Raw genomic sequence first — 17719 nt, 5'->3', positions numbered from 1 at the left:
TTTGTGCTCTAACACTCCCATATAGCCCCCCTTTCTAGGCTTTATATCAAAAAATAATTGTTTCCTCCCCTGGAGGGGGTTGAAATGGGTGATGCTGTGCTCGGGATTCCCAAGGTTGCTTTATGGAAGAAGAGCCAACTCCTACTTTCTAAGCTTCTGGGCAGCGTGAGGGCCATTGTGCTCAAAACCCCCAAGATTTTCAGCCAGGTGAAGTCACCAGCAGGGGGTCGTCAGCTAGCCAGAGGCAGAGGTGGGATTTGAACCCAGGTCCACTTACTGGAGGGTGGCCTCGATCTCCTATGAGCAGGGATGTTGGCTGGATGGGGATGGGAGAGTCCACCCACCTAGTCCGGAGGTACCCAGGGATGCCGACAAAGGTGGCAGCAGATATTCTCCTGGCCACAAAGACACCTGGCTGCATCATGGGCCCCTTTGTAGGATTTCTTAATAAAAAATACTGATGCTGTTCTAGTCATAGAAAAACAAAAACAAAAACAAAAACCATTGTGCCACCTGTGGGTCAGCTTTAGGGTGGGTGAAGGGACAGACACAGCCAGGCAGGCTAAAAATAGCTTGAGATTTATATATTCTCCATCCCACTGGGCTCTTGCTGTGTGGACTGGGCCATCCTGGGCAAGGAGCTGGGGGGTTAAGGTTATTACCTGCTGCAGTAGCTAAGTGTGAAAAATTAAAACTCCCCACGGGGCTGAAGCTTGCACTGAGTTGGAGGAAGGGGAGCGAACTGGAATTCCTAGTTGCTGGCGCTGAGAATACGAAGGGCCATTAATTGTTTTCCAACCTGTTCTGTAATTAGTCCCTCACATACACCGGGCCATTCTTTACAACTCTGTGATCAGTACATGCCGCTCCCCACACTTGGAATAGCCTTTCTTGTCTAGTCCATCTCTTACAATTCAGCTTACTTGTCACCGTATCCAGGAAGCCTTCCTTGAACACCCACACCCAATCCCACCCTTCGCTAGGCTACCTAGATACCTTCTTAAGTCTCTGCTTGTCCATCTGACCACGTTGCATTGCCGTCGCCCCTCTCCACAACTTGCCTTGAGGCTGCCTGAGGACAGAAACCATGTCTTGATTATCTTGGATCCCTGGTTGCCCAACCCAGAGCCTAGTGGCTGGCAGGGGCTCAAAAACCGGTGGTAGAGCTCACATGTTGCCTGCATCCTAGGCTGAAAGAATGCTTGGCTCAGTCCTGCCCTGTAGAAATCCTGGTGCTTTCGTTCTCAGGAAAAGGACACATGCGTGGGGTTCCTTCTATGGGACTTGAAATAGAGAGCTGGCATTTGCTAAGCACCTGGATTCCATGCCAGGCTTCCTGCATATGTGGCTTCATTTACATGCCAAGCATGCTCCTCCTTAAGGCTCCTGCACTTGCTGATCCTTCTGCCTGGAACATTCTTCCCCCAGACCTCCACATGGTTTCCCCCTTGCTTCTTTTAGGTCCCTGCTCCCATGTGGGTCCTGGCGTTGCCCCTGCCCCCGGCACGCCCCACTTACTTTCCCCCACTCTGTGTTTCTACATAGCATGATCACCATGTGCCACACTGTATGTGTAGTTAGCTGTTTCATCATCTGTCTCCCCAGGGAGGATTTTGTGTGTTTTATGTACCGCTGTATATTCAGCACCTGGAGCAGTGGCTAGTGCATAGCTGTTCGGTAAATATCTGTTGAATGAATCGATGAATTTAATTCTTGCAACAGCCCTGCAAGGTAGAGATCATCATCTCCATCTACAGATAAGGAAACTAAGGCTCAGGGAGATAAAATGACTCACCCCAGTTCACACGGCTCATCCAGTTGGTAGAACCAGGACTGGGATCCAGGTTTATTTAGCTCCAAAGGGCTGCATTCTTCCTCTGACATGCAGTATCCCCCCAACCCATGGTTCAGACATCGGTTGGGGCCCCCCGAGTAATTATGGTATGTTATTGTGTGCAGTGATGACAAGCCAAAGAAAGGGAAGGTCCTTTATGATCGCTGTAGGGAAGCCCCTTGGTAATCTTCACAAAGGGCACATTCAGAGGAATGCCCTATAAATAGAACGGTCCAGGAGTCAGCAAGGGAATTCACATTTGCTAAGTTCCTACTGTGTGCGTTACCCATTGCAGTTCAGTACTGCAAAGTAAGATGCCATTCGTCTCCATTTTATAGATGAGGAGACTGAGGCACAGAGAGGTTACCAACACTCGATGCAACTCACACAGTTAGGCAGTGGCAAAGCTGGGGTTAGAAGACCCAGGTCTGTCTTATTCCTGATACCCCCTGGCCCTTTTCTCTGGATTCCGTTTCCCTTAATCTGGGTTTTGGAAAGAAAAATAATAAGAGTATAAACAAGTGGGGTTAGGGGAGACTAGAATTCCGGGGCGGGGGGCTCTTCCCCCTTCTTCTACCAGTTCATTGCAACCCCTCCCTCAGCTCGCCTCTGGAGCTCACTCATAGTTCTGGTTGGACAAGAGACTGAATTCAAACTGCCAGTTGGGTTTAATCATTAAGTTGGTCTGTGCTTGACCAAGTCAATGGACCTCTTTAGTGTTAGTTCAAAAGTTAGGCATCCTAGAGGTTGGAGTGAAGGACGTGTGTTGACCTTGTTCTGTGCCAAACTCTGAGTCAGGGCCTTTACCCACATTATCTATCTTAAACCCTTGTAACAACCCTTTAGAGGGGCTATAGTTACCCCATTTTACAGGGAGGCAACATCTCTCCATGTGCCCAAGCTGGAGGGACTCTGGGGTCTGTCCTGCTCTGCATTTTCCAGAGTGTGCACCTTCACTGATTCAGCTGACATCTTTTAGCCACCTGTCATGTCCCAGGCCCTGGGGTTTCAGCTTGAATGGGATGGACAGCCCCTGGAGGTCCCCATCGAGCTGGCCTCTAGTGGAAGAGGATATAGGATGCACTAACAGAATAGGACAAGTAGCTGGTTGTCTCGATGGAGAGCACAAGCTGTTGCTACCCTGTGCCTCAGAGGGGGAGGGGTGGTGCCCAGTGCCCCCAAATGAGGCCTGGCCACCAGACCAAGTGCTCTGTCTACTGGGGGTCATATCTGACCAGCTTTAAAAATAGAACAGAATAAAAAATAACACATCAAGTGCATTGAGGTAGTAAGGAGTGTTTTTGCTTCATGAACTTTGTTTCAGTTGTGTATGCGTGTGTGTGTGTGTGTGTGTGTTGGGCTCCGTGGGCTGCAGTGATTAAGAGTTGTGATGAGACCATTCACTGGCCTACAGCAGTGGGAGGTCTGGTGCTGGGTCTAGAACACAGATCTCGGAGTCTGGATGCCTGGTTTCAAATCTAAGCTCAGCCATTTCTTAGGGGAGTGACTTCAGGCAAGGTCTCTCTCTGTGCCTCAGTTTCCTCACTGCGATACGGGGACGACGGGGGTAGCTCCCTCGTAATTGGCGGCGGTGATAATTAAATGGAATAGGGCAGGTAGTCTTGGCACAATGCGTCAAGGCGTCAAGGCGGCGTCCCTTTCATGCGTACTGGCAGCAGCAATTCCTAAGCGTTCTTCAGCTCTGTCCAGGACACCAGATTTCTGACGAGAAGAATCTTCTTGGCAGGTTGCATTTTGCCATTTTCGTTTGTTCACCAGACCTCCAGGCTGGGCTCTGTGCTGAGCCTGGGGTCACAGTCTGGATTGAGGGACTCGAGGTCTAGTGGGAAAGACCAACAAGGACGGAGCAGTTAGAGTAAGTGGGGGGGGGGGGGACCCTGGGGGCCGTGATAGCCCGGAACAGGAGGCAGGAAGGCTTCCTGGAGGAGGTGCTGTCCAGTGAGACCAGAAAGCAGAGAAGTTAGTCAAGGGAAGGAAAGCTGTTTAAGACAGAGGCCCAAGTGGAGGGAGAGCAGGGCATATGGGGGGAACTGTGGCATTCTGGGGATCCCAGTGCAAGCCGGGGTGGTATGTGGAGTCAGGGGCAGGCAGAGGCCATGTGAGAGGAGGGGATGGTATCTTGCAGGCCAGCCCGCAGTCAGGAGGCTTAGATTTCTTAGCTGCCACGCTCCCTGCCGGGATGATGTGCCGAGTTTGCCAGCAGGGGCATAGCATTTTCACTGGGCTTGGCTGGAAGGACTGTTCAATCTTCCCCGCAGACAAGAAGGGTCAGCTCTGCCCTCTTTTGGACCAAAGCGTTTTCTGTATTTAGTGGTGCTCTATGAGGGCTTAAAATAGAAGCCCAGAAGCCAGGGCTGTGCTTCAAGCAGAGAGGGGAAAGGAAGGAGGCCTGGGTGCAGCCCTGTAGGTAGTAAGCGCTCACCTGGGCTATAGTAGAGCGGTCAGATCTTCAGCATGCTTGCCCCATACCGGGCCCTTTATCTATTTCACTCCTATTTCAGCCGTCAGGACCAGCCTTCCAGAAGTAGTTTCCCATTTCACAGATGAGGAAACTGAGCTCAGAGGAGAAACGAGACCTGCCTTGGGACAGGCAGCCAGGAAGTTGGCAGAGTGGAATTTGACCACAGGCCTGCCCAGTTCCAAAGCTCCTTCTCCTCCATCACCAAGGGGCAATGCTCCCCGGGGCATCTTGGGGCTGCTGCCCTTTGTCCTCATCCTGAGCCCCACCCCTCTCAAGCTCTCCTTCCCGTGGACAGAATGAAGCTGCCCATGGGAAAAGGTCCATCCCCCTCATCTCTCCCTCCCTCCCTCCCTCCAGGCCTGGAGACTCAAAAGCTGACCTCTGGGAATCCTGCCCTGGAGGAGGGGGAATCTGAGCGCCTCACCCTTTCCCCCAGGCTTAGGCTCCTGACGTTTCTGCCTGGTAAAAACTGGCCTGCAGTCAGCCACTCCCACCTGCCATCGGCAGGGGTCACGGTGCACCCACACCCTCTCCCCTGAGTCCGGCTATTCACAGGCCCTTCCCGCCCAGAGGCAGCCCCGCCAATCAGTCAGCAAGGGCACGGGGCTAGGGCGAGAACCCTTCCTCGTCCAGCACCCAGGCTTTCCTGCAGGTGAGGAGCAAGCATCCTGTCTCCCTGCTGTGCTGTCATCCACCCACAGCAGAGTTGGTAACAGCACAGGCTGTGGTCCTGGTCCCACGTCCTCCTCTTAATCGTAGCCCCAGGCATGCAAAGCGTCTGGCAGATAGGAAGTGCTCACATGGGGTGCCTGTTAGGATTATGGGCTTCCTGGGGACACAAGCCCCTCCTCTATGCTGAGCCCTGTGCTCCTGAGGGAGACAGACTCAGAAGAACAATGACCGCTAACTTGTATCACACAGCCCGTCTGTGCCAGACAGAGTTCTAAGTAGGTGCCTGCACTTGACCCTCCGAACAAGCCCCATGAGAGAGCTATTACTGTTAGTCCCTTACAACTGTTGAGGGAACAAAGAGGACAGAGAGGGAAATAACTTGCCCAAGGGCACACAGCAAGGGTAGTCCCACAGGATTCCTGCTAGAAGGAGAGGATGTTTGTGCGGGAAGGGTGACTGCTGAGTCAGGGTGGGGGGGTCAGGTGGGAGGCGGTTCACATTTGCACTAGAAGCCTTCATAGTATTGAGCAGAAATCTGTAAGCATTTAGAAATCCCGCAGGTCGGTTTTTAGTGCGTTCACCTACTTCTGTAGTTGTCTGTCTCACGTCCTGCCTCTAGGCGTGGCAGGGTGGGGACAGTCTCCAGCTGGCCTGTGGGTTTACTGAGACGATCCCAGCTGATATTCCCTGACGTCTGTTGTGTAGATCTCCAACCCCCTTTCAAAGCAGGTCAGGGGACAGGTGATGTCCTGAGGGCTTTCTAGACAACAAAGCAAGGGCCAGGTCATCTCGGGGAGAGCAAAGAATCCCTGGCAACATAGCCTGAGGTCAGAGAGCAGACCTGATGGGAAACGGTACTGTGGATCAAATGTAGACATGACCAGTGTGTGGACATCATGTGGAGGCAGGTATCAGCTGAGTCAAAGGAAGAACTTTCTAACTGTGGAAGCAGTCTGCAGGTGGAATGAGAGCAGTGAGGAACAAGTGCCCTTTGCTGGAGTGGCACTGGTGTTTAGCCCAGCTGGGACTTGAGATGGACATTGTAGAAGCAACTGAGCATCACATGGATCCAGGATGAATCATTCATGAAGGTGCCCTTTGACCTTGGGGTCTTATGGGGTGTGCTATCCACTGTTCATCTGCTGAACGCCTGCAGGCCCCTTCACAGTCTTTCATTTATATAATCCTCCTGACAGTTCTGTGGCTTGGAAGGTCTTGCGCCCATTTTATAGCTCAGGAAGTAAGGCACAGACAGATGAAGCCACCTGCCCTCACCTGGGTCTGTTCCCCACCCCTAGTCTCCCAGCCTCAGCATTTTTGCAGACTCAGTGACAGATATTTCTGCGCGGGCTTTGGGACAGTCGTCCTTGGACATCAGTCCCAGCTCACCCTTGTTTCTTTTTTTCTCTCTGCATTCTTACTACTGGGACTCAGCTGGCCTCTTGCCTCACCTCTGGGCGGTGGGGAGAAAGTTCTTTTATGAGTAAGCCATTTGGGGAAATGGGTGAGTGGGGGTATCTGGGGCAGGATTGGCACTTGGCAGGATGCCCACAGCTATTAACAAGTGTATTCTGTTTATGCCTTCAACATTACACATTGTTTATATTACAGTTATATCCCTTGGGCACGTGTTTTCTTTCCTTTTCCCCCCAAGGATGATGGATTTAAGAGCTGGGTGGGCACATGCATACCCTGTATCTCCAAAGCTGGGTCTGCCTGGTAACTTTCCACTCCACCCAAGAGCTTCCCTTCCCCTCAAGGTTTGGGGGCAATTCAAGGTCAGGAGATGGGACAGCGGAATTTCCCTGACTCTGAGGATGGCCCAGACCTTCATCCCTGCAGAGAAGTCCCCCAGGGACTCTGTTCCTAGGACCGGAGGGAGCTTGGAACCTACTTCCTATTTGGCAGATAGGGACACCGGGACCAGAGTGCAGGGTCACACAGCAATTACAGATGAGGTCTTTGACTGGAATCCCAAGAGACGTGATGGAAAGAGCACGGTTTTGGAGGCAGTCTTGAGTTCAAATAGTTCTACTGTATCTACCCTGTGTCACCCTGGGCAAGTCATTTCCCTCTCTGAGCCTCCACTTTCTCGTCTCTAAGATGGGGATAATGATGCTACCTCCTTTGCGGTCAGGCAATGAGGTACAGATAGGGAACTGCGTGGGAAGTCTGAGCCCAACACAAGACAAGGACTCCAGAAGTCTCCCTGAAGGCAAAGGGGTCTGTGCTCCTGAAATTGATGGGGTTGAGGGGGCTGGGGTGGGGAGGAACAGTAGGACCATTAGTCCTGTTCCTCTCAGGTCCCCGTGATAGATCACTGAAGTACCCACCGGTTGGCTAGAGAAGCAGTTCTGTGTAATGGTCAAGGGCATGCATGGATTTTGGCTTCCCATCTGAGTGGAATCCTGAGCCAGCTCTTTCCGGAGCCACACAGGCTTCCTCCGGCATCCTCAGTCCTCACTCACCTACTCCCATGAGCCCTCGGGGATTCGGAGGATGGTCAGCATGATGGAGGAGGTGGAGGGAAAGGAGAAAGCTGGATCTTCAGAGAAGGAAGCAGAGTGGCAGAGGCACCCTCCAGAGTCACTTCTTGGTGAGCCTCAGAGTCCAACATGGCAGGGAAGGAAACTTTAGCTGAGGACCCACACTGTGTGTGGGGCACCGTGCGGGAACCCTGTTCCTTCCCCGCAGGGACGACTTCTACGCTTTGCCTGAAGCAGCCATAGCCTCTTCTTCCTAGCTTTGTGGAGCCAGGCTAGTAGGGGTTCAAATGCTAACTCCATCACTTCCTGGCTGTGTGGCCTTGGGCAGCTCTCCCAACCTCCCTGAGCCTCCCTGCCTCACTGGCAATGGGTCTGGTAGCAGTTACCTCACCCAGAAGGATCACAGGAGGTCTGGTGAATGTAGGCCAAGTTTCAGTCTCTGCATTGCCCCCTGGGAGGTCTGTCTCGCTCATCAGGTCCCACCCCCAGTTCCTTTTTGAGGCCTTGGGGACATTAGGCACTGGGGCTGCCCTGCTGTAATCAGTCACCCGCTTTCCTTTTTTAGATGCTGCTTATTGTTCATCTCAAGTTCCGCCAAACTGTGGCCTTTGAGCCGCTCAAAACAAGCTGATTGATGATATCCACCACCACCCCCATCCCTCCCTGAAACCAAGTCAGGGCATCACTACACTCCTTTCCCAGAAGGTGGCTCAAGCTGCTTGTACATAATCTAGCTTTTTTCTGGCATATCCAGAGGGAAGCAAGAGACCTTGGCGTGGAGTGAGGCATAAAACAGGAAAGATGCAGCCTTTGGAGTCAGGACCAGATCTGAAAACAGACCCTGCCCTCACAGGCTGGTGGCCCTCATAAGGACGTCCACCTCTCTGGGCCTCGGTTTCCTCCTCTGGAAGCCACCCGGCAGGAGGTGGTGAGGGGTGAATGGACCACATAGCAAGCACGTTCACTGTGCCAGAGCTGGGCTCCCCGCCCCTCAGGGCCAGCAAACATTGCCCAGCGGTGGGGCTCACGAGGAACATTTCCTCAGCTCTAGGAGCCAGGACAGCACGGTTCAAGGAGAGTCCTCCTTCTCCAGCATCGCTTTGACCCTGAGAAGCAGGACCAGTGGATCTACTGTTCCACAAAGTCAGGACGGGGCCCTACAGGTTAGTGAGCAGTCAGGCTTCTGGGCTCCACCCAGGCCAGAAGAGTGGCTGCCTTCAAGGCAGAGAAGGAGAAAGTTGGCAGACTCAGCCAGCTTATCAGCAGGCAGGTGCCAGGGGCTGCCTGGAGGAGAAGCAGGTGCCGAGGGGCAAGACTGTACCAGCAGTTGGCAGCAACATTTGAAACCTGGACTGTTTTCTTACTCCCGCCATGCTAGGTCATTCTGATAGGCAGGAAGAGAGACAGGGACAGTTTCCATGGGAAGAAACTGGGCTTGAAGAGGTGGATCTTGGGAGAGGTGGATCCTTCAGGGTTCCTACCAGCTCCAAACACTTCAGTGGTCCCCTGAGGAATTTAACCCCCTCAGCAGGGCCTTTAAGACCTTTTGTGATGCAGCCCCTGACTCCCTCCTCCAGCCTCCCTGCTCCCTTCTGCCCTATATTCCTTATAGTTCCTTAAGTGCATTCCATTCATTCTCACCTCCAGGCCTTTGCCTGTGCTATTCCCCCTGCATCAAACACACTTCCCCATCCCTACCCTCCTTCCAGCCATTTCTGCCTCAGTCTGCAGAGTGGCTCCTCTGGGAAGTGTCCCCATGGCCCCAGCCCTCCCTACCACCCACCCCGTGCTGTCCTGGTGTCTGCGTCCGTCCCCCTGCTGGTCTCTCAGTTACAGGGCAGGGCAGGGCAGGGCAGGGCAGGGCAGGGACTGCGGTTGCTTGTCAGTGCACGTGTCCCTGCAGCCAATGTAGGCCCTGACATGGGGCGCATGCTCCATAAATGTCAGATGGAGGAAGTGATGTACTTGAGAAAGAATGAGGGCACATCCCCCACTCCGGGCCCTAACTGTGGGAGCTGGCACCTCTAAGGTCAGAGTCTCCTGGGGCAGTTTATCAAGAAGAGACCCCAGCGCAGGGGCCCGGCAGAGGGTCAGAATGGACCACGAAATCTTGACTCCACTGAGCACCCGAGGGGGAGTTGGGATGACCTCACCCCCTGGGAACTTGGCGCATCTGAGCCCACTTGAGCAAAGAGGGCTGCCACTTAGGCCTGGAAGGAGCAGGCTTTTCTCCCAACAAGCGGTGTCGCCTGACCTCTGGCCTCCCTCCCCTCCCCAGGCTCCTTGCAGCTGTTGACAGGAGTGTGGGACCTTCCCCGCTGCACTGGGGTGACCGAGTTTTGTTTGCAAAGAAGAGGGGAGGGAGTTTTGTTTGCAAAGAAGAGGGGAGGGGAGGAGCAGGGTGGCGGTTTCCCATGTGGGCTGGCCCCCTTCCATCCTGGGCGCTGGCCTCCCAGGCCGCTGAAACAGAGAACAAAGTCCCATTACGCTGGCGTCTGTCTCCTGGGCGCATGTCACTGCCCCATTTGGCAGAGGTGAGGGGAGGTTGGTTGTTTTTTTTTCTAGCCCACTTTCAAACCCACCAATGGCAAAGGTACTTCCTGTTGCCAAAGACGGATATTCTCATCCTGCCTTGGGTGGAGGAAAGCCTTGCCAAATACCAGCCTTGCCTTTTCCTCTCTAAAGCACACGCTAACACACACACACGCACCATGTTGCTTCCGACAGCCAACAGCGGTGGTTTACATTGTGGACTTGGGCAAATGTCATTGGAACCAGAAACTTCTTGCTGGAGGCACACAGTCTAAGGTTAGAGGTTATGTGCACCCAGGAAGCCTCTGAAATTGAATGCCAAATTGTGTGCATGGAGGGTGGGTATTCTGGGGGGGACAGAGGCCCATATAGCTTTCATCACCCTTAACAAGGGCCATGACCCCTGCTCCCGACGGTCACAAGGGACTGCCTTGGAGAAGGGGTGGGCTGTGGGAGGAAGGGCCCAAGCCTGGCCCTCGGATGCCACTGCCCAGCTTGGCGGCTTCGATTTCCTCCACTGGAAAATGAAGGTGGTAAAACCAAGGTTGTCCCACAGACTAAATCAAATAAACAGAGGCACGTGCCGGCACGTAACAGGGGCTCAGTAAAAGGCTGCTTGTGAAAGGAGGGGCACAGAATAGACCGCTTTCCCGGTTGGCGATTCCCTTTCCCTGTGGAGCGGAATCTGCTGACAATTTCAGCCAGAATGCCATCTGCTGGAAGCTGCCAATGCTGGAAGCTGTCATCTCGGCGGCCAGAGAAGCTGGAGTGTTGCTTCCTGCTGTCCTCTTGGCGGTAAATGCCATTTTCTCCGGCTCTTTTTAGATCAATGGAGGGGCTGGGCTGGGGTGATGAGCAGGGAATATTCAGGGGGTGGCACAGTGCATAATGGGGACGCTGCCAGGATGGCTTAAAAATGGGCCTCTGCCCTTGGTCACCAAGGGAAGGTGACCCCAGGGTTTTCAAGAGGCCTTTCCTGGCCAGGATCACCACTAGCCCGCCATGGACAAACATGTCCGGATGTTTTCCCCCAGACCCACAAGTAGATGTCTCTGGTGTGAGAGGACATCGGAAACCCTTCCTTGTCAAGGGAACGAAGGTGGCTGGAGGGACCAAGTGTTTAGTGAACACCTACTGAGTGCCAGGCACTGTCTGATGAATTTACCTCACCAATTCAAAACTCCTCACAGCAGTCCTTCAGGGCAGTAAGGACTCTCACCAGTTTTCTAGGCCTGGTTGGGGAGACCCAGAGAAATTAAGCATGGACCTTACTGTCATCACGCAGCTATGAAATGACAAAACAGAATTTAAACCCAGATCTGTCTGCCTGCAAGCCTGTGTTCTTTTTCACTGCTTCTCAAACTGAGATTTAGGAAAAAAACTCTGGGAGAGCTGGAGGTGAGGGCTCACCTAGGAGTTGGGTCTGCTGCCTCCCACTGGGAAGGAAATGTTTAGTGATCATCTACTGTGTGCCAGGATTTGTGCCAGGCTCTCTCTGTGCTCTCATGGCCCCTCAGCAGCCCAAGACAGGGGTCTAAGATCACACACCATTCCAGATGAAAACTTGCAGCCCTGGGAAGTGACCTGACTGCCCAGGGACCCAAGGCAAACGAGCAGCAAAGCACAGGCTCGAACTCGGAGCCCAGGAGGGGTGTTCTAAGGCACTGATGCGGGAGGACCACAGATCCACCACCAGAACTGCTCTTCTGTCCACCTGTCTCACCAAAGGACTCATGCAAGGCTGGGGGGTTGCAACATTTAATCAGAATGGAGTCCCGTCCTCCCTAACCATCCACAGCCACTCAGTGCTCACTCCACACCCAAATCTCTGGCTCATGCGTTTAAAGTCCAGGCATTGCTTCCTTGATGAAACGCTGGAAAGACCCTCCCCTCTGACCTTGGCGGGGCTGGAGCAGCCTTTGGTCAACTGTGAGGCTGGGCCAGGACTGTTTCCTGCTCCCTCCTACGCCCGGGATGGGCTGCTGCAGAGGTCTCCTGGGCTCCTACTTCACAAGACTCCCTCTGCCCTGCCTTGTCCTTAGAGTTCCCAGGTCTGATTCCTGGCCAGAAGAAGAGGGGGCTCACTGGCCATAGGTGGCCCCCCTCACAAGCCGGTGGGTACTCATCCTTCCATAGAAGGAAGGGGGCATGGGGCCTCATCCTGGCAGAAGGTTTTCTCACCAGTTACAGTGTGCCCATTTGAATCTGGTCCTGGCAGCTAGGAACCTCTGTGTCCACAGACTCAGCCATTTGGGGGAACAGCTGAAGTGATCCCCAGGAGGGGAACGGTGGGGGACATCTTGGCCCTCGATGGAATATTCTGCAGCCATGAAACACAAGCACTGTGAATGCTCAAGAGCCATGGGGGGGGGGGGGGAGGAATGCTTTTTATGTAATGCTGAGTTAGAAAAGAGAAGGCAGGAAGCAAAACTGGCTGGGGGCTCTGATTGCAACGAACTTGGAAAAGGTGCTCAGTACTTCTGCACCGCTTATGGAAGAAAGCTGGGGCAGGAGGAAGGAACGCTGGTTTGGAGTCAGACATTGCTGGGTTTACGTCTCAACACTGCTTCTTGCAGCCAAGGGAAGTGTCTCCACTGCCTGGAGCTTTGTTTTTCACCTCAACAATTCTGCAGGTGAAGATTCATTTGGAGAATTAGCCACAACCCCAAATGGAGAACATCTGGCCCAGGCCACAGCACACAGCGAGGGCACAGCCAATGGTCCTTACGTGGATAGGGGCCGGGCAGGGCCGATGAAAAATGCCGTGGGAGTTAGGGTGTGAAGGCAGGGAGAAGGGAGGGATTTTTCTCATCCTTGCCAAACTTTCCATAATGTGGCTCGTGGTGTTTACTGCAGTAATTTAAGCGATAAACTTCAGTTTTTCCATCGACCTCTCTGAACTGGGATGTTCTGCAGGGCCCCTGGGGTCCATCCACACTGACATTTTTTCTCTTTCTTGGAGAAGCCACTTTCCCCGAGCCAAGCTAAAAGCAGACGTTGGTGTACAATTTGGAGATTGCTTATTACTGTTCTTTCACCTTAAGCATTTTCTATTTGCATAAATAACACATCCTCTTTAGACACTTTTTCAGTCTGGTCTTTTTGCCTCACGTCAGGGCGCTGGCCTCTGAGGGGGTAGAAACTGTGTTTATCCCTCACTCCCCGAAGGAAGCTGGATCATTTAATCAAGCCTAAACGAGTCTGTAAACTCCGCTGGTCACTTGGCTAGATTTTGTCCTAACATATAGTTGGTTTTACAGGAAACTTCCCCTTCTGGGTCTCCCCAGCCAGCGTTCATTTCAACCACCAGGCCAGTCTGACTGATTATCTACGTAAGGATTCCCAAGCTGTTTTGCAAAGAAACTCTCGGATCGAGAGACAAGGCTGGGAAAACAACAGCGATGGCAGGGGAGAGAAAAATAATCACGTAACAGTGGCTTGTGGTCTTTGGTGCTCAGAAGGGCTTTTGATGTGTGGCCCTATTTAATGTTTCCTGGAGTGTTTGCCAGCTGTGGGGACCTTGGGGAGAATTCGGCCTGTGGGCACTGGAGGAAGCTGCAACCCAGAGAGGCCGAGCGGCTCGCACAAGGCTACGGCATGCATGGAGGACGCAGGCTCTGTGGTCCCTGAGCTGCCTCTCCTGACGGCTTACACCTGGTACTTCCCTTAGCTCATTTTTGTCTTCCAAAAAGCTCTCCAGTGGGCTCTTGCTCTTATCCTTGTGGCTCTGGAGATGACCCACAGTCTGGCTCTGGGTTCACCCTCCTCACTGCCTTGGGGGCCCCTCCCTGGCAGGCCGTGCTGGCCTGCTCTGCCGAAAGCCCTTCGTGGCTCCCTTTCCTTCAGGTCTCCCTTTCCTTCATGTCTCATTCAAGGTTACGGAGGAACTCCTATCAATCAAGGAAGTTTGGGCCGCAAATATGAGAAACCAAGCCAACCCGGCTTATAAGCAAAAGAGGGCTCTCCTTATCCTCCTCGGGTGGAAGTAACCGTGACATTGTGTCCTTTATCAGAGGTGGCCTGCCCAAACCCCTACTGAACTTCAACTTGGCAGCCCCCTCTCCCTCTTTGGGCCCATTTCCCCACCCGTAAAATGGGCTTCTCAGAGATGATTTCTGAGGTCTGCTCTAGCTCTAACGTAATAGAGGCAACAGTTGGCATTTATCAGGTGCCTGGTAAGTGTCAGGCCTCTGCTGAGCACGGGGGAATCAAAGATGAAATGGAAAAGCCCCCGCCCTCCAGGATCCAGCACTGGTGTCTTCCTCTCCCTCCTTACCGCCTCTCCGCCTCCCCTTTAAGTATCCATTATTTGTCTCATTTATTGCATATATTTTATACACCCAAGGCAAGTGTATTGAATCTCATTAAAACCTCAAAACTCCAAATCTCTAGGACCAGAATCTGACCCCTTCTCACCACCTTTACAGGTCCTCCCCACCTCCCGATGTCAGCCATCATCATCTCTGCCTGGAATAATCCAGTAGCCTCGGTCCTCCCCAGCTTCCTTGCCCGCCCCCTCGAGCAGTCCCCTCTCCACACAACAGCCTAGCAGTCTCACCTCTCTGCTCTAAAACTCCAGTAATGTCCCTCTCCCTCGGAGTAAATTAGTGAAGGAAGAAACAAGCAGCAACCATGGGATCTCCTCCCCACCTGCCACCCCCTCGCGGCTCCAGCTCTGCTCTCATTTGCTTCCACCTCCCCTGCTTGCTCACACCCTCCCAGCTGGCTTCCTTGCTGTTTCTCAGCCACGCCAGCACATTCCCACCTCGGGGTCTTTGCACTTGTCGTTACCCCTGCCTGGAGCGCTCTTCCTGCCTGGAACGAGATACGAGATACGAGATACCCTCGTGGCTCACTCCCTTCGCCTCGACTCAGAAGTCACTCATCAAAGAGGCCCTCCGTGGAAGTGCTAATGCTTCGTTCTTCCCTGCTTCTTTGGCTACGTTTTTCTCTGTAATGCATCCCACCAGGTAGAGTAGGTTTTCCTTGTTGCCTAACTTTGCTTCCCCCCCCCCCACCCCCGGAATGCCCATTCCATCAGAGTGGGAGCCTCATCCCCCTTGGTAACTGGTTGTATTCCCAGTGCCTAGCATATACGAGGTGCTCACTGAACATTTGTTAAATGAATGAATGATTTAAGTCCCTTAAGTTTTTTTTTTTTTCCTTATGCAGGACCTTGGTTTCATTTCTTATACTTTCTTCTGTGGATCTGTGGCTTCTGTTTGGAGGGGGGCCTCCAGCTTCCCAGCATGGCTGTCTACCTCCGTGACTGGGGCGTCCCTCCCCACAGGCTTGGGGAGGGGAGCCACGGCTTGCCTGCCTCATCATCGCCTCTCCCTCTTCATTTTCCCTAGTCCTCACTCCCACTAGGCTCAGCATTAATGAAAGCCCAGCAACGTTCCCAGAGCACAGTGAACCCTGTGGGTGGGTGTGGGACGACTAGTCCCTGCAGTGGATTCTCGTTCCCCGGAAGGCTGTTCTTCTCCCACGTCTACAGACCATTGTGTGCTAGGGGTTGCCTGCAATTTATAAGCACTTGCCATGAAAATTGTACTCAGCTGCTGTTGTGAATGAGAAGCAGAGACTCGTGCAGTAATTACCCACCCCACCATCTCCCAGGCTTCCAGAGTCTCGCAGGAACTGCCCCTGGGATGGAGGACAGGTGGGAGGGATGAAGCTCCCACCTCAATACTAAGCCACCTGGGTCTGTGGCCAGCAACCAGCTCCTTTGAAAAGAGACCTTCCCAAGATTCTCCAGGTCCTCTGGGCAAAATTCCCTTAGAGATGAATCTTGAAAGGGGCATGTTCTAGAAAAGCTAACCTTGTTTATAAAGAATGCCTTCATTTTCTGTGGGTAGATGGGAGGGGAAGTCACAGCATCCTGGCTTGGGTTTCCTTTGGAACCTCAGTATTCTGATCATGTTATCACACTGTGCCAGGCAGTATTCTAGGAACTTCATCCTCATGACCTTTTAGCAGCTGTGTGGGTTAAACAATGTTCCCATTTTACAGGCAAGGAAACAGGCTAAAGAAGTGGCAAGATCTAGTGCATGTCACACAGCCAGGAAGTGCTTAGAGAGCTGGGGTTCCAGGCTGCACTCTATATTGCCTTTTATTCTATTGTCAGGGGAATGACCCCAAGACTGCCTTGCCTTCTTTCTATTGCCTTTTCTGCCTTGCTTTTGAACAAAATTTGCACAGAGAAAATCAGCCAGACCCCCACTACTCCCCTAAGAACCCAAGGCCCCAGTTGCCTTTGGAAGGACTCTACAGCCCAAAAGTGGCCCTTGGAGGAAGCTTCGAGATTTGGAGATTTGATAGGGACAGAGAAGTCACTTGACCCTAGCCTGGTTGTTGTGACAAATTCATTGGTGTTGGCCCTACTGGGAATGAAACAGCTCTGAAAAGGTTTTCACTACACACACACACACACACACACTAAGCCTCAGTTTGCTCATCTGTGGAGTGGGTATTGTGACATTGTGTGATAGTCATAGGTAGGCTGGCGGTAGCTGGAACCTTCCCAAAGTTTATCAATTACCAGTCTAATGAAGATAGACTTTAAAATGGCATGATTATTAAAAGTCGAATTGGGGCCATGAAAGTTCTGAGAGGCCCTAACCCTGCTGCCTGTCTCTTCCCGCAGACCCGAGCCCGCCGGCACGCCTCCTGGCCACCCGCCCATGCTGTGGCCCAGGGCCGGAACGGCGCCCGGTCCTAGGCGAAGCGCCCCGCTTCCACGCGCAGGCCAAGGGCAAGAACGTGCGACTAGATGGCCACTCGCGGCGGGCCACCCGGCGTAACAGCTTCTGCAACGGCGTCACGTTCACGCAGCGGCCCATCCGACTGTACGAGCAGGTGCGGCTGCGCCTGGTGGCAGTGCGCCCGGGTTGGAGCGGTGCCCTGCGCTTTGGCTTCACGGCGCACGACCCGTCGCTCATGAGCGCCCAGGACATCCCCAAGTACGCCTGCCCCGACCTTGTCACGCGACCTGGCTACTGGGCCAAGGCGCTGCCCGAGAACCTGGCGCTGCGTGACACCGTGCTGGCCTACTGGGCAGACCGTCACGGCCGCGTGTTCTACAGCGTCAACGACGGCGAGCCGGTGCTCTTCCACTGTGGCGTGGCCGTGGGCGGCCCGCTCTGGGCGCTCATCGACGTCTATGGCATCACGGATGAGGTGCAGCTCCTCGGTAGGTCACGGTCTGGACCAAGCAGTAATTCTGTGTGCATGGATGTGTATTTCTTTCATACTCACAAACACGAAGGGCTTACTTTGCCAAGCCTTGTTCTAAGCAGTTGCCGCATTTTCACTCTTATTTATTTTTATTTTTTTGACCACAACCCACCATCCTCATTTTACAGATGGGAAAACTGAGGCACGGAGAGGTTAAATAACTTGAGTTGCAAAGCCAGGACTGGAACCCACACGGGTTGGGTCCAGAGTCCATGTCCTGGCCCAGGTTCATTCAGACCCCTTCATCAGGTACTTGCGCATTTACTCATTTTTTTTTTTTTTTACCCATTCCTTTGCTAATTCCTTCTCTCCCTGTTCATTTGCTCACTCATTCACTCACTTATGCATGTGTTTGCTCGCTCACTCATGCATTCAGTCATTAACACATCCACTTACTCAGCAATCAAATTTATGGCCCAGTCCTCGCACATCTACGGTGCCCACTGCCAGGGGCTCAAGGTCCACCGGGGAGGCAGG

At 53.2% G+C, this 17719-nt stretch overlaps 1 protein-coding gene across 1 annotated transcript in view; it reads left to right on the top strand.

The window, feature by feature from the left end:
- Positions 1-17719, top strand: part of NEURL1B (neuralized E3 ubiquitin protein ligase 1B) — a 38727-nt gene that overhangs the window by 1267 nt on the left and 19741 nt on the right. Inside the window, exon 2 of the mRNA XM_047861958.1 lies at positions 16653-17198. Within this exon, the coding sequence (XP_047717914.1) occupies positions 16653-17198 (546 nt within the window). The remainder of the gene's footprint in view (positions 1-16652; positions 17199-17719) is intronic.

Source organism: Prionailurus viverrinus, chromosome A1, assembly GCF_022837055.1.
Source record: "Prionailurus viverrinus isolate Anna chromosome A1, UM_Priviv_1.0, whole genome shotgun sequence".
Classification (NCBI taxonomy): domain Eukaryota; kingdom Metazoa; phylum Chordata; class Mammalia; order Carnivora; family Felidae; genus Prionailurus; species Prionailurus viverrinus.
This window is presented reverse-complemented; position numbering and strand designations above follow the sequence as displayed.